The sequence below is a fragment of the Fundulus heteroclitus genome, chromosome 3 (assembly GCF_011125445.2).
Source record: "Fundulus heteroclitus isolate FHET01 chromosome 3, MU-UCD_Fhet_4.1, whole genome shotgun sequence".
In the NCBI taxonomy this organism is placed as follows: Eukaryota; Metazoa; Chordata; class Actinopteri; order Cyprinodontiformes; family Fundulidae; genus Fundulus; species Fundulus heteroclitus.
In genome coordinates, this window is record NC_046363.1 from 10,571,711 (window position 1) to 10,594,116 (window position 22,406).

General features: G+C 41.0%; 1 protein-coding gene across 3 annotated transcripts in view; it reads right to left on the bottom strand.

Moving 5' to 3' along the window:
• The window catches only part of LOC105933417 (zinc finger protein 236), a 91,794-nt gene that overhangs the window by 14,631 nt on the left and 54,757 nt on the right, over positions 1-22,406 (bottom strand). For 2 of the 3 annotated variants that reach the window (XM_036130001.1, XM_012872942.3), the window contains exons 24-31: positions 20,565-20,796; positions 19,998-20,189; positions 17,123-17,281; positions 12,768-12,925; positions 8,793-8,915; positions 7,113-7,307; positions 4,851-4,980; positions 496-669 (exon numbers count right to left, since the gene is read on the bottom strand). In XM_036130001.1, the coding sequence (XP_035985894.1) occupies positions 496-669; positions 4,851-4,980; positions 7,113-7,307; positions 8,793-8,915; positions 12,768-12,925; positions 17,123-17,281; positions 19,998-20,189; positions 20,565-20,796 (1,363 nt within the window). The remainder of the gene's footprint in view (positions 1-495; positions 670-4,850; positions 4,981-7,112; positions 7,308-8,792; positions 8,916-12,767; positions 12,926-17,122; positions 17,282-19,997; positions 20,190-20,564; positions 20,797-22,406) is intronic. The other variant, XM_036130005.1, reaches the window with a different exon arrangement.

Here is a 22,406-nt window from a genome sequence, read left to right on the forward strand (position 1 = left end):
TGTGATTGGTTGGGAGGATGTAATGACTGTAACATTAACCTACATGATAGGCTGGAATAGAAAAGGAAGGAAAAAAACTGTTCTTCTATTGAACTTTTTATTTAGCCCTTTTTTTCTATCGAACCACACATCTATTGATCAATATATGTATTGCTACTGAATTGTTGTCCAGCCCTAATGAGTGCTGCCATTGAAAACGCCTCCAAACAGAGGTGGTTATGGTTTGCGGAGCCCGGCTTTCCACTCAGTCGTCTAAAAGGCTTAAGGGAAACCTTTAATGTTTAATACAAGCAGGGCTTGAATATAGGATAACTGTGGCTATGGCACAACTACACACACACACACACACACGACCATCACAAAAGAGCGCCCTGAAAAATACTGTTCCTGAGTAAACAACAACAACAAAAAGCAATACAGACGCAGGAACAGTGTTTGCTGTTTTTCCTTTCACAGCTGCACTTTCAAATGCTTGTATGGGCTTTGTGAGCTCACCGTAGCCGTGGGATCTCTTCATGTGGTGTTTCATGTTGCTCTTCTGCGTGAAGCTGATGCTGCACACCTCACACTTAAAGGGCTTCTTTCCAGTGTGTTTGACCATGTGGACCTGCAGAGCACTCTTCTGGTTGAAGGCCTTGTCGCACTGGCTGCACTTAAAGGGCCGCTCGCCTGCAGTAAATCACAGACAACAGATTAGCGCGCGTCATGATTTTTTTAATAGGTCATTCGAAATGTTTCCAATGGGGACGTGCTGATTTGTATTTGGAGCCAATGAAGCCGCTTAGTTAAAATTGTTGGATGTGAAAATATTGACTGCGTGACAAAGACAGAGACAATTTGACTGCAGGCAGCTGTTAGAGATGCCAGTCCCCGCTTTTCATTCAAACCCTGAGAGGTTCTCATGACGTCCTAACTCCAAACCTTGTTTATAACTTTGTTGAAAACTGTCAAGCTGTTGAGCAGCGCATTGCTTGTAAATCTCCTCTCCATCTCAGTGGCAAATCAAAAACAAGAAAGGAATGACTGACAGTCAACTATCAGTAACCAAAGAGAGTTGGCTATCAGTAAGAAGCCTTAACAGACAGCAGCTCCTTTTCTGACTAATACAGCTGTCTGTCTCCAAGGATTCCCATGCTACTCCACCTTTAAAATTCCACCAAAATAGTTTTGAAGATCGGCTTTTAAGCAACCGGCATTTGGAAGTGCAATCCTGGCCCTCCAAAGTCCGGCTAACTCCGATTTAAGCTGGTTTGCAATCACAAACTGATACCTGAGAATTTGAACAGGCAAGATTTAAGGATTCTTTATTTTATTTCAGGGTTTTTCACTATAAGCCAATTCCTTCAATGTTTTTCGATGAAAATGTTGCCATGTTTTTAATCAGTGTTGTACTAAAGTAACTCAAAACTCAAAAAAGGTACTGATTTAAACATAATACTTAACATCAACCTTCTGCCGTCTTTAGATCTTGATAAATAGAAATACCAAAGAGAAATAGCAGTAAAATGTGCTGTACTGTGCAAAAACAGCGCATACAGGAAATACCTTTTGACTCATCTGTAGAGCATTCAGTTTCAGTCCGCTAACAGTTCTTCTAACTGGGTAAAAAAATTTCGGCTTAAGAAATTTAAATAGAGATTGTGTGCATTACACACCATCTTAATTTTTGGGTCAAAGTTGAGGTGAGTTATTATGAATGTATCTTGGAGTCTGAAAATACACTGCATGCATTTCACTTGAAGAGCTACTTAAAAAGTAAGTAAACTTTATTTATATAGCACCTTTCACAAATAAAAATCAGAAAGTGCTTTACTGAGTGTAATAGATACCAAATAGAAATATCTAAAAAAATTCATTCAAAGCAGAAGGCCAAATAATATTTTAACAAAATATAAAATGTGTGCTGAATAAATTATGCGTCTATCAATATAAAATGTATTTATTGTTAAAGCTGCATAATGCATTAAATTGTAGTAGCAATGTCCAAAAGCCAGTCCCTGAGGACTACTTGGTCAAATAGTACATACTGAGTGTTCCAACCCGGTGAAAGTCTTTTCATCTTCAGGCTGACAGTTTTGGAATTGCACCTTTTTCTCTCAGTCCTGTCCCTCTGTCTGGTTCACTTTGAATCTAGTCATTATTTGTTATCTTGAGCATAGTCAAAGTTGAGGCATTGAAAAACAGAGTACACCCAGACTGGGGCGCCCTGCGGCAGCCTCCATCAGGAGAGGTGTAGCTACAAATAAAGTCTTTGTTGTTCGGTGTCATCTGGGAGTGGAGCCGGTAATGAGACAGAACCCAACCTGTACCGACCACACTGCACTCTACCACACCACCGCCTCTGTAGTAGTTGCTGTGTTTGTGTTAGAGACCGAAACGCAATTTAGATTTGTGATGTGAAACCGAAAGGAAATTAGAGCTCAATCAAGAAGTTTCCAGGATAAATGAAGTTAATCGGCTTGAAACGATTCTTATTTAATTTTAGATCTATTAGAGCAGTAACTGTCTCCTCACCTCTAAGTTAATAAATTCCAATTAAAATGCTGAAAAAGCTGATTAAATAGGCTATTTGGCTAATTAATCATTGAGAATTTGATCATCAGGACAATGATGTTACTTCAAAAACTGCTGCAGCACCAAATTAATACTATACACCATTAACCTTTAATTTAATATAAATCATGCGCTACCAAACTTACTGCCTAAAACACCACGGCAGCATTAAAAGCTTAAACTGTTTTAGCCTTCCTTCAAACTCAGGGCAGGTTAAAACAAAACCTTTGAGACACATATTATACTATATTAAGGGTGGAGCCACTTTAAATGAAGCCACAGCTCGATTGTTTCCCTGACTACGTCTCTCACATTAAAACAATTCATTGTCAAAGTCATTACAACATATCTGTGCCATTTCCATCTTTTACCAAAAAAGAAAACAAACTTTAATGGCCATTTTTTGCAAGATAGCTTTAATGCAGAAGGTGGGAAAGGATCTATGAACATCTAAGTTTAGGCCTTGTCACGTATTCTCAGTAGGATTTAGACTTTGGCGGTGCCGCTCTAAAACATTAACGTCATGCTTCCACGTGAGCCCCTCCATCACAGCGCTGGCTGTCCGATTAGGGCTGTTGTCTTGTTTGAAGGTGAACATCTGCTCCACTTTCCAGTCGTTGGCTGGTTTTCTCCCAGGATTTCCCTGCGTTTAGCTCCATCTCTCTTCCCATCAACTCTCCCAAGTTCTCTTTCCCTGCTGGAGAAGAGCTTCCCAACTCCAAGATAATCACCGTGTTTAATGTTGGAGGTGATGTACCCAGAGTGATATGCAGGGATGGGCTTCTGGAACACATAGCACTTCGTATTTAGAGTAAAAAGTTTTGTTTGGGTTCAGACCAGAGCATTTACAATCATGCGCTTATCTTGCAGCTTTTGAAGTGGGATTGCTATCCTGGTTTTCTTTCAGTATAACAACTCCACTCCATAAAGGCCAGGTCACTGGAGTGCATGATTAATAGATGTCCTGTCAACACATTTTCTTGACCCGAGCTGTGGATCTTTGCAGCTCCTCCAGAGTTACAATAGGCCTACTGGCTGCTTCTCTGTCCGCTGGCGGTGGTAAGAGGCCCCGGTGGCTCTCGCTGTATGACAGCCATTCTTCTGTCCGTCTGCCCCAGGGCAGCTGTGGCTACAATGTAGCTTACGTCATCATGTGAGTGAGTGAGTGAGTGAGTGAGTGAGTGAGTGAGTGAGTGAGTGAGTGAGTGAGTGAGTGAGTGAGTGAGTGAGTGAATGAATGTAGAGTAGAGCGCTTTAGGTCCTCAGGACTTGATAAATAGCTATACAAGTACATGCCATTAACCATTTACCATGACAGAATAAACAGTGCTCCATAACACGTTTGAAGCTCAGGATATTGCTTCATAATCTAACCCTGCTTTTACGAACGCTGTTTGTTCTCCAACAATCTTCTGAGGTCTTCAAAGAACAGCAGGACTTATACGGACATCATATCACACACAGCTGGATTTTATTTTACTATTTACTAATTAGGCCATATGTGCTGTTATTTTTAATTAGGAGAATCAGAGTAAAATCTCAGTAAAATACATTGAAAGGGGTGGCTTTAATATGACAAAATATTTTAGGGGTATCAATTATTTTGCAAGCCACTTAATCTAGTTAATAGATTTATTTAAATAGCCAACAACTACCTTATTCTTAACTACCTATAACTAGAGTGTTTAACTTAGTAATTAGTAACTGGTGATTAGAAAAGGCTTTAACTCAATTCTCAGGCAAAAAATATGTTTGAACCTGCAGCAAGTTTAAAACATATAAAATAAAGAACACTCATTTGATAAAACATTAATCATTAAATACAATTTAGTTGTTAATTGTTGTTTCATCCCTCCATCACATACAATTGATGAAAAAAAAAAAAACACAGTACAATCAGCATTAATTACACTATTCTGCATAAATGATTTGGTCGTCTGCCTTCAGACACAAATTAACCTGAAGGACATCCCATGGAGGCTGATATGATGTGAAAGCTATAACATTGAACTCTTCTGGAAAGGCTTTAGGAGTGAGTGTGAGAATTATTACCCATTCTTCCTGAAGTGCGTTTTAATGTCAGACACTGAAGTTGGACCAAAGCCCGGGTAGCATTTCCTGCTCTCATATTCTATCATTCTGAGGTCAGATTTTCCACGCTGAACTCGCTCATCCACGTCTTTATAGACCTTGCACTGTGCACCGGTGCGCTGTCACCTTGGAGCAGGAAGGGGCCACTCTTAAACACCTTTAGCACAACGGCACATTCTTTAGGCATAAACCCAACTTCCACTCACCTGTGTGCGTTCTGTTGTGTCTCTCCAGCTGGCTGCGCTTAGCAAACGCCTTCGCACAAGAGGAACAGTTGAAGACTCTGGGTTTCTGGGAGCTCGGTGAAGGGCCTGGCTGGTGCACTCGCTCATGTTCCTGAGGACCGAATCAAAATTACATGCGATAAGTATTTTCTTAAAACGTGTTTAGATGTCAATGTTTTCTTTTACAGCTTCAATGCACTGTCAAGCAAGGGGTCAGTCATAAAAAGGCCATTTTAAAACACATAAAAGTAAAAAGACCTACATTTCAGACAGGATATTTAACTTCAGGAAAAAATTCCCTATTTGTTAGATCAGTGACTTCTGACAATAATTTACCTTAGTGAGACTCATTCAGGAGGAATATTCCCCAACACACTGTGTAAACACATGTGGGGAATGTTTCAAAGTCTGTGTAAACAGGTGAGTGACAGCGTGGGGAAAAGTCCCGTTAAATCCATTGTTATGTCGAAACGTTAGAGTGGCACATTCCACCTGGCAAGGCAGCCTGCATACTAGATGCTTCAAACAGCAGAAGGAATCTCTAGTCACTTCAAATTAATATCAAGCATATCACCCTTAATGCTAAAGAGAATTCTGCCTGAAGGGATGATTAGCCTTCTGCACAGGCTTTCAACACAGGCAAACATCTTGGAATATGCTAACTCAGTCATTTCTAGAGCTGGGGTCTCAACATCAGCAAGTTTGGGACTCTTGAGATCATCTTCAGAAATGTCACTACATTTGAATATTAATGGTAAAGCACCTTTACACTATACACATTTACAGAGATAAAAAGCAGTACTCAGCACAAAAGTTGGAAAATTTGTGTTTGGTCATTTGTTTTACTTGTGAAAATGTTTCCAGGGAATAAACCTTTATGTTGCTGAAAAGCCTGTTTATTTCTCCTGAAATTATTCCACATGCATTAGTAGGTTGCGCAGCAGAGTTGAGCGTGCTGGTTGCGTCTATTAAATTAGCCAGATCCTCTCTGTCAATGCCATACAGCTTTTTATTGAGGTAATGTGATGGTGTGGCACCTCATTTCTCTCTCTGGAAAAACAATGTTGTCATGGGCAACCTCAGAGAAAAGCGATATCGAGATGAGATTCTGCAACCGGTGGCAATCCCATCTCACCACTCGGAGGGACCGAACTCTATTCTCCAAGATGTCATTCCTCGCACCAAGGGAGCGGGCTTTATCAGAGACTACCTCCAGAATTTGGAAGTGGCACGGATGATGTGACTGCCTGCAGTAACATGTTAGGAAATTGAGCAAAAACTATTACATGCCCTATTACTACTACTATATAAGCACTGTAAACAGCTGTCATCCAGTCACAGAAAATGGATCAATCTTGGAAAAAGACCTCCTGACAATGAGGCAATTTCCAAAAATCCTTCGCTACACCGAATAAAGTGTAGTATTTGAAACCCATGCCTTTGGGACGGTTGAGAGCGCATGATGGGATCTATCACAGAGAAATGGTTAAACACGTGCTCCTAATTTTTCAGGCCGCCGATATTCCCAGAATCTATCATCTGCTGCCTGCCTTGCAGAAAATTACCAAAATAAAAACCAAACATCCCATTCACTTTTTCAATTTTCTTCAGATCAAACAGCAATTGATTTTCGGTGCTCGGGTTTTCAATAAAAATAAGCCCTGCAAAATGACAAATAACAGCAGTGTTTTGTCTTTTCCACAATTTGAAGTCCAGGCCCAAGTTTTAGATGAAGACTAATGAGCAGCCAGGGGACGAGAAGAAAAAAAAAAAGGCTTAGTCAGTGACTGTGACATTCAGCCAATCCCAGCTCCATTAGTCATAGTGAGAAAGCAGTACAGCTTGCATTGTTGCAGCACATTTACAGAAATAAAAACCCGTGGCCCTGTGGCCTTTGTGTAGAAAAATGACATTTGGTGGGGGGGAGAGCTTGAACTTTAAGCTGCATCCTGCTCCTTGCAGGCTCTTAGGCCCTTCAGATTTTTCACCGCATGAAAAAGGTTGGTGGAATTGAGAAGCATGTTATTTTTTACCATAATTTCAAAGCAAAAAAGCCATTTGTCTTCATTGGTTTGTTATCAAGCGAGATGTCTTAAGAGTCTCTCTGGAAATTCAACAGTGAATCACCTCTTTGGTTATAACGTTTCTTCAGCATCATGAGATAGTCCATATTTGTATGATCATTACAGTTTAATGAAAGGCATACTTGACTTTAAACAGTTGAATTATGCTTGCAGTTCTAACCTTGAGGTGTGTAGCTCGCTTGAAAGCTTTTTTGCAGACGCTGCAGACATGGCAGCGGTCCTTGCCATGAGCTTGCTTGCAATGCCGTCGCAGCGCGTTGGCGTTCTCACACAGCTGATCGCAGTAAAAACACTGGTTCCTGTTATCAACGTCCAACTGGGGGTCTTTGACATCTTTTTCTCCATCTGCAGGATTCTGGATTTATAACAAAGATTATGTAAGTCAATATTTTCTCACAGTACTGCTTAATTTTCAGAATTATATTTCACCTCTTTGGTTACTTTGGGTGTGTTAAATGCTCTATAAATAAAGGTTGTTAAAAGTTTCATTGATTAAAAGACTGTTTTAAATGTTACTATTAAAATATTTTTTTATGTTCAGGACACTGTACAACTAATACAAACTAATTTACTATTATGCAAATATATAATTACTTAAAGCAGCACCGTGTAACTTTTAGCCACTAGGGGGGCTAAACCTGTAACTCTCAGGTTTAGCGCTGCTGAAGGCCACTGGCAACACTTCACTGTGGCAAAATTAAACAGTCTCCCGCCATGATTTGGAATCTGATAGCAGACCACTTTGGACTAGGAGACTGAGAAGTCATGGAGTTACTATTAAAGTCAAGGTCAGATTCACCCCTCTAGATTAAATCCTACATCAGAAAACCAAAAATATGTCTGATCAGGTGCCATATTTGATTTCTTTTGTTGTTACAACAGTCTCAGGTCAGACTGCCATACGCAGCGGATCCGACCCGCTCAAGTTACACAGCCAGGTTTTTGAGAAGACAGACCGCACAGAGCATTGATATGCGGCAAGTGCTCTATATTAGCTGAAAAATCATTTAATATATCCAAAATGACCATTTCTTTTTCAGTTCGGTCGATACTGCGACCTATAGTCAGGTGCGACTTATATATCAATTGTACATTAACTTATAAACAACAAAGACAGGACACGCGTTTGTATGTTGTTTTGCTCTTTCAGTCTGTATTTACACTGCAGAGTGTTGCGTTGTGCAGCTCGAAAGAGAGCCCAGACCGAGACAGAACCCTGCTATTGGGCTGTCCGTGAAGCTAATAACAGCTAGCGCTAGCTTACGGGTCTGTTGTCCGGGCGTTTTACAACTTTGCTAATGCACTTGAGCTCTATGTTGCTCTCAAACATCCGTGTCATACTGTCAGCTTAGCATGTAGCATTGCTACGTTCATGCTACAACTTTCAGCGTAAGGGGCCGTTACGCTGAAATGCACTGACGAGAACTTCCCAGGTTGGAGTTTCTGGCTTGTTATGCTAATGCTAATTTACCTCATTCAACCTCTTAGGTATGTTCCACATTATTTAGCCGAATGTGGATGCAGCTGTGTAATTGAAAAAGTTGCCTTATCAGATTAAGTGTCAGTATTTAGTCTTGGATTGTGTGAAATAAATTTTGAAATAAATGCAACTTATAACTAAGTCTGGTGCGACTTAGTTATGTTCTTTTACACTTAATGACGCATTTTTTGATTGCTGCGACTTATATTCTGGAGCGACTGATAGTCCGGCAAACACGGTAAGCTAATACTTGGGTCAAAACTTACATGGTGCTGCTTTAAATTTGATCACAAATTATCCAAGTGAATTTTGATGCATTTAGGTATTTGGCCATCCTGCTTGGAGGACAACAATACTTACAAAATATCCATTGTCAGATGCCCCATTCGAGGATTGGTGGCTGACCAGTAAGACCTGCTGACTTGAGTTAGCCGACTGTCCCGGTATGCCAGACTCATTTAGTACCGCAGGAAATGTCTGACCCTAAATGAAGAAAAGGTAGGCTGGTAAGGCATCTGACCACTGACTTTGTCCTAAATCTGACAGCTGAAAAATGTCTTAACAGAAATATTTTAATCTTAGTTGGTTTTTGAAATCACTAACAATTAGAGATGGGACCAATTCAATCCAATTGGTCCCATCTCCCATCTGATCGGACTCAGTAGTGACATCATTTTTGGATCAGCCACTGAGCTAGACTGCAGCTACTGAAAGTCATATGTTGGCTAATCTCATTCAGTAAATTAAAACTTAAAGGCAAAACACTGATGCCCACTCAGGTTAAAAAACAACACATTTTAATTTTATCATATGTATTATATGCGATTTGCCAGACTACTTGGTCACAACACCCGCTGCTGGAGAACTAAATGGTCCACAGTCTGAGTACACAACTCAGTCACCGGGAGCTTGTTCCCAAATATACAGTTGTCCACTAGCTTGCAAACAGTAGCCATACTTCTCTTGGCTGGTACTCGTGCAAAGTCGCAATACTTTTGCAATTGGTAATTGAGCAAGTAGCAGTACTTCACAAAATAAGGGTAACAATACTTTTCCGGTAGTTATACCTTACAACGCTAGCTAGCAAGGAAAAAGCCATATATCCCCTTCTTCGCTCCTATTAATTAGCTGTGCAAGATTTCTGAGAGAGATCTAAGGCTAATAACACCACACTCTGATGGCTAAACATAGCTACCACGGTGAACATAAGTGAACATGAGGAAAGTCAGAAACGCTGCTCTTTGGGTAACAAAATGTCCTCTTGGGACACTCATTCAGTGTGTACGGCCTGTCTGGGTGTGCCCCATGTTCAGGCAGCATTAATCTCCACACATGAGAGGATGACCGTATCGACCGTGCTTCCTTCCCCTGCAAGCTGCTTTGCAATATGCCAGCCCACCAATTTAACTTGTCCAGCAGAGCCCCAGTTATGTGTGGATCAGATATGTTTCAGGATGAAGCTGAGGTGAAACCATTTACTATATATGGTCTAAACTGGGCAGATACAGACCCCCAATTAATAACCCTGAAATTCCCTTTCCTTAAGAGAGACAAAATATGTAATGTTTCACCATCTCTCATTTGATTCTGGAAAGAGATGGGGATGAAGATGGGGCACAATCTGATGACTTGGAGCTATTGGACGACAGCTTAAAGTCTCCTGCAGCAGAAGAAGACTGCAAACTCATAATGCTGTTTCCACTGGATACGTACAAACGTGTGGCCGTGAGGCTGACCATTCACTCTGGACTCTGTCCAGTTCAAAACCTTTTTATCCAAAGACAGGGTGGGGGCCATGCAGTTGAGACTAATGTCTAACAGGGGGATCTCTGTTACCCTGAAACAATGACACAGTGTAATAGAACTGGTGGCTTCCTGTGTTGTAGCAATAACACTGTATATAATCTACAGTATATGAGTGGGATCCACCTGAACCTGAAAGTGTTCACCACAGACAACTCTCTGATAGCCTGGGATGCTACTCGTGATTGGAGATCTATAAACCGAAGATGGGAGACTTGCATGCGCTTCATTCACATAAATCTAGAGCTGATGGTTGTTCATCCAGCTCTGAAACATTTTCTTCCCTGGCTGAGAAGGTGCAATGTTGGTGAGAACAGACTGTTCCTACATCAATAAGCAAGGGGCACAGAAGTTCCCCTGCTCACGCATGCTTACAAACTAACTTAAAGTTAGAACATGCAGCAACTAGTATCGGAATCCCCCCACTCCCTCCCGAGAGAAAATGCCAAGTGTCCACTTTACTTCTTCCTCCTCCTCCTCCTCACCACTAGCTCTCATTTCTCCCACTCTGGCCAGGGTGAGGGAGGAGGGTCTGTGTAGGATTCTGATAGCACTATGGTGGCAGGGAAAACACTGGTTGGTGGAGATTTTTCCAACTCCTGTACAGCTCACAGTGGCAATTGCCACTTTTCAGGGACTTGCTGTCCCAGGCTCATGGGAAGGTATTTAACCCTTATCCAGAAATACTGGCTCTGTGGGCTTGGCCACCAGAGTAGCTGAATGAGGGGTCCTCCCTGTTGGTATTAGTCGCAAAGTCTTAAATACAACATGTTGTAAGACACCATTCAGTGGTCCCTGTATGAAGACAAGTGAAAGTTAGTGTGCATACTTTCACACCATCTGCTATCAGTGCTTGGTTGCAGTGGTTTTGTTATTTTTGACAGAAATTATTGATCAAGGCATAGCCCTTTCTACCTTAAAGGTAGTTTTTGCTACTATTTCAACCTGACTTTGGGGGAAATCAGTCAGTCAACATCCATTGGTGTGTCATTTTAATGAAAGGGGCACACCCTAAACCGCCCACATCCAGGCCTTTGTTCCTACTGTGTCCATTGTCAGTACCTTTGCACTGTTTTAGAAGCATTATCTTGTTCTTCTTTCCAATCTCTGGAATAGGATAAGCTTAGATTTTTATCCCTCAAAACATCCTTACTGCTTGATCTGGCTTCAGCTAAGGGAGTTCACGAAATTCATGCCGTTTCTGTGCATCAAGCCTATATAATTTCTTCTCCATTGACACAAAGGTCATCCTGTAATCTAATCCAGTTTCTCTTCCAAAAGGGGCAGCAGCTTCGACAGAGCTGTCTGCTTTATACACCCCTCAGTTTGCATCAGAGGTGTAAAAGTGTCTACGCAATGTGTGCCATGTGCATGCACTTTTTATGAAAACCAATATATTATTTGTGTGTTGGGCAAAGCAAAATGTAGGACAACGTGTGTCCAAGCAGCTTTTGTTCCCACTGGAATATGGATGTTATTACTTTGGCATATTCTAGCAGGGACCTTGAACCGCTATCTGGTTTTCAATTAGATCGCATTTTGGGGCTTACATCTTACAGTAATGTAAGATGTAAGCCCCAAAATGTAAGCTTACAGCTTACATTTGTGGGCTCTTTTTAAAGGGGTCCCTTTCCAGGAGGTGTGTGCAGCCGGATGATCAGCGTCCTCCGATACATTTACTTGATTTTACAAGCTTGGTATGACTGCTCCTGTTTTGGCAGATTCAGTCGTAAGTGCAGGCTCTCATGGTGTGAAACTTTGCTGATCGGCCACTGGGAACCGTTGCCGTTTCAACAGGCGGGTATGGCAATAATTCAGGAGTCGGTAACTCTCCCCATAGTGACACAAAGCAAAAGCTATGAAAGGGAGTATGAGGTTATGAATATAACCTCGGTTTTCCGATAAGCATGACTGATTGACTCACCAGACCACCCTCCTTGCTGCCAAAGCCAGCTTACTTTTGAATAATGGCTGACACTATGGCAGCTCTATTTATTAGGTGAGGGTCTGGGGCTCGCCCTCACCTGTCATTCATGGCTGGTGTAATGACATTTAAGTTTCTGACGAAGTCACACCGGAGGCGTTCCCCATTGTGAGAGACTCCCTGGTGCTGATCAGAGAACTGGGGTTATAGTCATGACCTCAAGTTCAGATTTAGCCGCTCTACTGCTGACAAGAATATGAATGTACTGTATGTCTCAAAGAATCATTCTGATGCTTATCACATAATTATAAGTGAAGATCTGGACACAAATTGCAGCACCATGAGTAGCTGTGCCTGTGTGGTATAGAATTAGATTATGTCTAACCTGAGACCACAATCAACACTAAACTTTCAAAAAACAATTCTTCTGGGTCAGAAAATATTGGTATCGGCTCATGTATATATTAAGATACTGGAATTGAATCCAAACTCATAAACCCTGAAGCAGAGCCTCACTACAAATAATAATTACAGCTAAAATTAAAAGTCCTGCCACAGCTTTGCAAAGCAAAACATTTGCTCATCCTCACAGTCCATGCGCTTTTTACCTGTGCACTGAGGTTTAGCGTGACACCCTCCAGCATACCCTGATCATCTGTGAGGGTTAGGGTGACACTCCCGTCACTGGCCACGCCTCCTGGGGACATCACTAAGGTCTTGGATGCAGCAGTGTGAGACAAGGTGGTGCTGGGAGCCAGGCTGGTTACTGGAAGAGGGATACAGAGACGGAAATGAGTAACTTGACAGCCTTCCCATGTACATACGGCACAGACCGTAAAATGTTTCACTGCAATTAAAGCTGCAAGTATATTTTGGGTAGAACTCTATGGGCTTTGCTCATCTAGAGACATAAATGTTGATGTTGCAGAATACCGTAGACTTAACCAAACTAAATGGTTAGGTGTCTGAAGAACGTACATTTTAGTCTCAAACGAATTTAAGTCTGGCCTTTGACTGCACCACTCTAATAGGTTATGCATTGATGGTTAAAACATACTTTTATAATAAAGCTTTTAAAGGAACTATACGTGTTTTTGCACAAATTCTAACCGTAAGTGAGGAGAACAGTTTAGTTTGAACAGAAAGCCCCACCACCAACAGTTTTTCCCCCAATGAGAAACCCTTGACATGCACATGAAAAAACACGTGCCTCAAGCTCATGCACAGTTCTCTAGAGGAAACAAGGGAATTTTCTTCATTTTCTATGACATAAAGGGCTACGCCTCAGATAAATGATATCTTCTTATGTGAATGGCCACCACTTACATGCATGCCACGCTGTTCTGTTTACATACCCTGTCGTGCACACGCCGGAGGAGCTGCTGCTTAGCAACGGCTCTGCACCTTGTTGTGCCATTGGCAGAGAAAGTCGTCACGGGTTGTCCCCAGTTATTCCTACTGAAAAAAGCCTGGGCTCGCTCCATCACACAATCAATTAGTCAATTATTAGGATCAAATTACGTCTTTTAACTTGTAATACATTGCGTAAAAAGCATTTTTCTTAACCAGACAAGAGGTATAGTTCCTTTAATATGTAAATGTCCCTTGTCTGATGTATATTTTGTATATTTTATTTCATTTGACATTGTGTATTTTTATTTTGTATCATTCATGTTGTTGTTTTGATAGATTTTTTGAATGCAAATCCCCTTGTAACAATTGGTTAAAAAGTGATATTATTATTATTATTATTATTATTATTATTATTACAAATTAGCTTTGCTTAGTTCCATCCATCATTCCATCAACTCTGATCAGTTTCCCCATCTCTGCGGAAAAAAAGGAAGCACATAGCATGATGCTGCCACAAACATGTTTCACATTGGGAATTGTTGGTTCAGGTAACGTCCAAGCTTAGTTTCCTGCAAATATTTTGCACGTAGACCACATCTAATTTTTCACGTAGACCACATCTAATTTTTCTGTGTTTGATGTGTGGGTCTTCTTTAAAAAAAATAATGTCCTTCTTTTTGCCAATCCTTTACAGAGGCAAGACTTCTAGACGTCATGACCAGCACCTGTTCAGCCAACAGAGCTGTGGATCAGTGAATCTTTTTGGTGTATTTTTCCATACTCTTTCCATTTTCCCATTATGGTTAAAACGAATTCTCATTAATATGTAAGTCCAAAGCTTGGGTTATTGTTTTATAATCTAACCCTACTTTAGACTTCTCTAATTAACTCTCCCTGACCTGCTGGCAGTTTCTTGATCTCTGTGATGCTGGAAAGCATTAAATCAACGAGGCCCTCAAAAAACAGCTGTAGTTAAGCTCAGATGAAAATAAACACGGACGGACCCTGATCACTAATTAGGTGACTTGTAAAGGGAATTGGTTGAGACGGATTTAATTTATGTGAGCAACAGTAAAGGGGCTATTAAACACTGTTCAGATTTTTATTTGCAAATATGGTTAAACATTCTGAAGCAAATTAATAAAGTGATGATAGTTAATTGTGACAGTAAGAACCAAACCCTCTCCATGAATCTTGAGACAATTGCTTTCAAAAAAACATGTTGAGGGACAGAATACCCAAACAGATCCAGAACAGAAAAACAGAGACCAGAGATCTACAGCTGCTATTTGGACACTAACCTGCTGCATTATAAAAATTATGACATTAAAAATTCAGCTCACTGAGTGGAGCGTGAGCCAGAAATGCCGGCTCACAATTTAAATTCAGTATAAAAAAAAACAAAAAACTTTTTTTTAACTCAATCTTTGGTTATATGAATGGCACTTTAGTAATTAATATGAGAATCGATTCAGAAATGGGAAGTACATTTTTTTAACACAGCCATATTAAAATCTATGTCCTTCCTTCTACTTCAGCAGTGAGCAGTAATTTATGTTTGTCTGTCACATAAAATCCCAGCAGAATAAACTGATGTGTGTGGTTGCGATGTGAAAAAGGTCAAGGGGGTTCCTAATGTATGCATAACGCACATAAAGGTTCCTTTCGGTTAAGTGGAGCTGTTATACATAACATCTTATCCAAGCAGAATGGTTCTGCAAAAAGGTCATTTTATTATTTTATTTATTCAGACATAACCCTCTGTGCCAGTTTCTGAGTATTGGACATGTTGCAATAAAGCAATTTTTTTTTTTTTTGCAGGTACAAAACATATCTACCTTTTTTTGCTGTTATGTGTGCAGCCGGTCGATAATTTAAGGCCTCCCTTAGCGGCTGTCGTCTCTGACCAAGAGGCGCTAAATTGTTCTGGTCACAGAGGAGCGCCCCCCACCCCCACCCCCACCCACTGACACACAGACACCCACTTGGATTTGAACAGAGTAAATAAACCGGCATAGAACCGATTCCCTGTCACAGAGCAGGCAGAACCATATTTGCATACAGAGCGATAACAAGGCTTCCGTCTAATCAACAAAAGACGAGATACTCTCAGTGTCTCTGAGAAGCACGGGGGCCGTTTTTTTCTACTTGAGCTGGGAGAGGAAGGTAATTGATAGAAAGAGATATTAGCATAGAAATTTGATTACACCTTTAGGTGACAAGCAAATCAGGCAAATGTAAGGGAGCAAATGCTGACAATGCTAATCAATTTCCCTTTAGCAAAGCCCACAAACGCTTTATTTCCTCCTATCACTCTCAGGTCTGTAGAGCTCGAAAGTGTCACTACTTCATATTTTGTTTCCAGTTTTAATCAAAACTCCTGGTTTTACGAAGACTTATTCTGTGTTCAGTTACGTTTATCTACAATTCAGCTTACTTGTATAATAAATTAATGTTGATTCAATGCCTTTTACAAAAAAACATCAAATTTATACTTTTAACTATGTAGTCATTTTTATTCACATGGAGGTATCAAATTCAAACACACACCTCTCAGTCCAAGCAGTTAAATAGTCAAGTTTAGTTCAGTAATGACATTTGTAAAAAAAAAAAAAAAAAAAAAAATTAAAACAAATTTTCTACCCATGGAAACACATCAGATTGCATCAAATGAATGCAGCAATCACTCCTCCTAAACAAGAAAGTAGCTACAGTTGACAGCAATGACTTTTTAACTTTGCAGCAATCTCTCTTACTGGGCATGCATGCAGCGACAGTGGAGAGGTGAACTCCACTTTAACGGGAAGAAACCTCCAGCAGAACCGGGTTCAGTAAGAACCTGAACGAATAATCTGCCTCCGCCTTCTTATTCTGGACGAAGCTTTCCTTACACACATTTTAATGTTTGGGTTAGAATTTCCACTAAAACTGTCTAAAACAGAACTGTGATGAATACAGTTCAAGACGTTTTTCTCTAGGTTATCATCAGTCTGTTGGAGGAGTTTTAAAACCAATTATCTTTTCCATCAGATGCCTCAAGGAACTCTGCTTGGAAGAAGCAACATTTAGCCACAAAACGTTCCCCTCTGCATGAAAGACCAACTCACACACTGTCTCCTGCAAGCTAAACCCATAAAAGACATCCATCATATTTAAGACTGATTTTTCATATAGGATTGTCAACAACACATATTTGTTTGCAAGTGCAAGAAAAAAAAAAAAAAAAAATAAAAAAAAAAATATATATATATATATATATATATATATATATATATATATATATATATATATATATATATATATATATATATATATATATGTTGTGTGCAAAAACAACCTAAAAGCAGTCTGGCGGCTTTAAGATAAATCTGCAGAGTCTGAAACCTCTAGAGTGAAACTTAGAGGCTGTAAATCACTCCAACCACAGATGCTTAAGCCCCTGTTAAAAAGTGTGATGTTTTTCCAGACGGTGTGAGCAGACTGGAAAAAATCCGATGAGCTGCCTGAGCCAGTCAGACGGTGGATGTTGCATGAAGACAAACCAGCTGCTCATAAAACGTCCTCCGACCAACTTTGGAAGGTTGTTGTATTTTGTGTCCTAGTTCCTTACCTGCCATCCCAGTGTTGGCTGGGCTCTGAGGTAGAAGGTGCTCGTTGGTGATGGTCATGGTCGCGTTGGTAGCTTGGCTAGCGAGCGGCGATGCTAGCCTGATGCTGCTGTTCATCTCAGCGCCGTTGGAGCTGTTGTGCTGGGGAAGCAGATCCTGACCTGCGGAGATATTCCGAAAAACATTAGTAGTTCAAGTGATTGTTGCATTTTTTTATACAGTTTTGAATAAAATACCTTTTGGGGTACTGTTTGTTTCTTGCAGTGGCTAAAGGTAAGCCATAGCTTCATGTGCAAACACTCACTACAGCCACTGCTTTTTCTAGCTGCTTAAAGCATGCTACGCTTGTGTCGTGCATCATTTGTGTTCTTCCTGTTATTTCTGCTTTGTAGTGGCATGTTGCTCTCAACAGCAAGGTTTTGGGTCTCAGAGAGTGAGTGCAGTGAGTATATAATTTAGAGTTTGTCCAAAATAAGGAATCTACCACTCAGTTGCTCCACTTACCAACACGCAGCTACAGTGAGCCATCAACCTTTTTACTGACATGTCAAACATAAAAACTTAAAAGGATCTTTATTGACAAAACCTCTAAGCCTTTACTTAATATAGAGAAGGTCCGCGACCAGCTAAAATATGAAGTACACCACAAGCAATAAATACAGATTATAAGCCAAACAACACGCTAAAACAAATGGGAACAAAACGATAAAGTGACCTGGTCCTCTATGGTTAAACTGCAGTAGACACAAATGTCATCAGTGCTGCTTTCCCTGCACATCTTAGAGATTCTCAGGGATTTGGGTTAGAAAGCTGAGGAATAAAAATAAACAAAAATCATTGTTTGGTTCCGGTCCTGGGAACACACTGACGTGGTTTATACCTGACCAGAAACTCTGAAATTAATTCCAGCCTGAGATCACTCAGAGCCTTGCAGACCATCAGCATGCGTTTAAAATCAAACCTTTCAAGTGTAACTCACCCCGTACAGGAGCCCTATCTCATACTGTGCCCAGAGGAGGCGCCACCGGATGAGCCAGGAAACGTGTGGCTGGGTGAGGGCTGGGCGTGGTCTGTGCTACTATTAAAAGCTAACTAGAGGCTGAATAAACTAACTGAATGCTAAGCGAATAAATCACTAACCTGAAAAATCGATAGAAAGAACGAAAAACGAACTATTCACACTCCAACTCGCTACGGACGCACAAGACGGAGCTGCTTGTATACCCCACAGCGGCAGAGCTGCTGACACGTCAGTTTCTTCAAATTATGTCACAAAAACTTTTGATCCAATAGCAACAGTGATTCAAAAATTCAATGCAAGACACCTTTTAACCTTAGGGGGGCGCCACACCGACGGTTTTAGACACAAAGCAGGATATAAACAAATATGCAGTAAACTGTCAAAATAATCACCAGGATATGTAGACAGCTTTATAAAACAACAATGTTAACAGTGTATCAGCAAAAAAAAAAAAAAACAACCATTGATTTGGGGGTGAGTTACACTTTAACAAAAAAGGGATTATCTTGTTCTCTCCCATTCCTCTATTTTTCTTTCACCTTTTCTCCCTTTTAGCATTTCGTCTAATCTTTTTCTCTTCTTTTTCTTCTCTTCTACCTTCCCGTTTTTGTGTCCACTGAATGTGAAATAGTACCAGAATTAAATCTAATAAAGCTTTAGTCATATGAATCAATCGGAGCACTGTCACGAAAGCAGTAATGCGACAATCCTCAATGCTACGCTGCCAGACAGGACACGTCAAAAAATAAGAAATAAAAAAGGGAAGCCAAACACTGACTCAAAGGTCTGGTGTTATCTGATCCATTTCGATGGCTTGGCTCAGGATTCTGGCAGCAGCTTTTGGGATGAGCTGTGGCAGCCTGGATTTTACAGAGATACTCCATTACGATAATTTAATCCACTATAAAAAGAAAGCATGCGCCACTTTTCCTGTGTCCTGTTTCAGAACGTAAGCACTTTACTCTGGCGATGTAGCTAAGATGATCCAAGGCTGATTGGGTAATGGACTTTATTTGGTTGGTAATATTCAGGTCTGAGTCTCTGACGCAACCTGGGCTCTTTGCTCGCTGTGTGGCCTTTAGCCCCAGAAAGTCAAGTTCTGACTTCTAACATTGCATCTTTGGGATCTTACCATAAAACCAAATCCCTCCATTTTAGTTTTTAGCTTCTTTTCTTTGAAAATTTACAAAAAGAGACAAAAATGAAGATGTTTATATCAAAGTCATTCTTTGCAATACTTCCAACTAATTAGAAAATAGGATTTCCTCTAAAACCTTTCTAACTCCCGACAGGAAAACTCATGGGGAAGAAGCATGACGTAGAGACACAGAAAGGATGAAAAAACAGCAAAGATTGCTTCTTAAAGTCTTAGTGTGAAGGATTAGAGTAACATTACAACAAATCAGGAGGCTGAATACAGAAGCTCCACAGTGCCCACAGGACAGAAATCATCTCATTCAAGGAGAAATAATCTATCTGCACAAACAGGGAACAGAGACCCGAGACAGAAGTTTCCACTACTTTGTAGTTACCAGTTATTTACCTCCAGGTGAGCCAAAGCCTGTGCTAAGGCACATCTGGGAGGGGAAGAAATGCTCTATCAGTTCAAAGCTCGTTGTTTTTCATTCAATTCTGGGAAGCTGCCATCATCACAAAAACAAGACTGGGGTTTATTTTGAACTCCAGTTCCTCCCGCTGCCCGCCAGTGTGCCTGGCTGAGTTGAAGAATCAATGAATGGGAAAAAAAAATCCTTGAGGGATTTTTCAGTTCAGGGTCACTTGTTATTAGTTTCTGCTGCAGACCTCTGAGCTCGTAAGAAGACAACTTTGTTGAACTTGTAGCAAACTGTCCATACCTGATATGGTAAGTGTGATCTCCTGAGGGTTTCCTGCCACAGCACTGGAGCCGGCCGCCGAGGCCTGAGCCTGGACCTGAGCGAGAGCTTGTGTAAGGCTGGAGTTGTTGATGGTCAGAGTAATCTCCTGGCTGCTGTTGCTTCCGGCCACGAGCCCAGCGTTGCTCATGACCTGGTTTAGGTCCTGGGAGCCTGCACAAAGCATGTTCAAGCGCAGATTGGTACTCAATTCAATTCAATTCAATTTTATTTATATAGCGCCAAATCATAAAACATGTCATCTCAAGGCACTTTACAAAGACAAATTCAATCAGATTATACAGATTGGATCAGATTATTCAGATTGGTCAAAATATTTCCTATATAAGGGAACTCAGTTGATTGCATCAGTCTTGACAAGCAGCATTCACTCCTGAAGAAGCGCAAAACCACAGGGAGAGGTGTCTGCATTGTCCATGGCTTTGCAGCAATCCCTCATACTGAGCAAGCATGAAGCGACAGTGGAAAGAAAAACCTCCGCTGCAAAGGGGAAGGGTCCAGACGCTTTGGTCATTTAGTCGTTTTTACCTGTGACATCCTGCTCAGGCAGTCCGGCTATAGAGACCTGCGGAGAGGAGATGGTGGACGGCTGCATGGCCAGGCTGGTCAGAGGGTGGATGACGACGTTGGCAGACACCGACGGGTCAGTCGTTGACATGAGCTGGCTGCCGGAGTGAGACACCAGGCTGGTGTCGACGCTGAGGGGCTGAGAGAGCAGGCCGCCCTGTTGCAGGGTCTGCTGGAGGAGGGCCGGGTCGATCTGTGCGCGAAAAACACAGCAAAGCAATTTTACGAGCAGCCCGTGGGGGTTGTTGGACGACGGAAGTACCAACAACTGCAGCTAAAATAAAATAAAAATCGTTTGCATTATTTAACTGAGAGGATTTCTAAACATTATGCATTTCTAAAATTCTAGAACAATTCTAGTATTGCTCATAATATTTAGAAGTAAAATGTTTTGATTTATTTGTCTGCTGCACTAAAGATCTGATTCTGCCTAAATAATATAGTGTGTTTTTTGGGTTATACTTTAAGACTGACAACCCATGTACACATTTTAGAAGCTACTAATTGGATCATCAAGATTTAAGAACTACATTAATTGCCCCTTGTCAAAATATTCCTTTATAAACCCCTAGAACTATTTACCACATTTGCAACTTTACACTGAAAATCCTCAATGTATTGAACTTTTTGGCCTCCATGAAAACCTTTTTTGCTTAGAAACTACCACAGCACTATGTGCATCGTCACTGAATATACCTTCTGCATAGTGGTGGAAGCCACATGCTGCGGTGATCCTTTTCTGCAGGCACAGGGAAGCTTATCAGACTTTGAAAGAAGACGGATGGAGTTAAAAACGAGCAATCTTGGAAGAAAACCTGCTAGGAGACCTGATACAATGGCGAAGGTTTACCTTCCAGCAGGACAACGAGCCTGAACACAGAGCCAGAGCGACACCGGGACGCTTTACAGCAGAGCCTATTCATGTCTTACAATGGCCCAGTCAAATTCACGGCAAAAAAATCCAATCGCGAGCCTTTGGCAAGACTTGAACAGCGATGTTGATGGGAACAATAATCCGCAGACTGTTTCCTAACAAAACCACACTTGACATGGTCTTATTAAATCAGCAGGTTTCTGAGACAGCATAAGCTTTTCATCAGGGTTCAATCTCAGGATCATTTGCAGTAAAGCCAAGCGCTCTGCTCTTCAAAGCCCCCGACGATTCAGATGTGCGTATGTGTTCGAGGAATATGTGAACAGTTAAAAGTGGCGGCCTTTTTTTGTGAGTTGTGTGTTGGAGGCTTTTTTTTCTTAACCAGAAAAAAAGTGAACATCAAAAATAGAGATTAAAAGTTGTTTTAGCGGGATGTTTTCTTTTCAGTTGTCTGTGTCCAGGGCAGTTGAGTGTTATTACACAAGGCGTGAGCTTTATCCATAAACCCTCCGTCCGTCTACTGTTTATACCTGTCCATCAATGCAGCGTGGCAGTGGAGCTGGTGTTGAAGTTGGAACCAAGCGTTAAAAACCACATTTCTTTTTCAGGTTTCTTTTTTTTTTCTAGTAGAAAATGGGAATAAACAAGCATGATAGCAGTGGGTTCTAACACTTGCCAGGGAAAATCAGCCAATACCGTAGCTCCTCTTGTGCACAGCCTTAAAAATGTGTTTTTCAAAATGAGTCATACCTAATAGTCTCTTTACCATTTAAATTCTAAGTGAAGAAGCTAAAAAGATGACGGCAATGACGCTGCTTTGATCTGGAGCACAGTTGGTCTTCTGTGTCTCTGGGGAAGGACAGGAAAGGGGCTGTGACGCATCAAGCCACATTAGGATTCAAACATGCTAAATGTTTTCAATTAAAAAA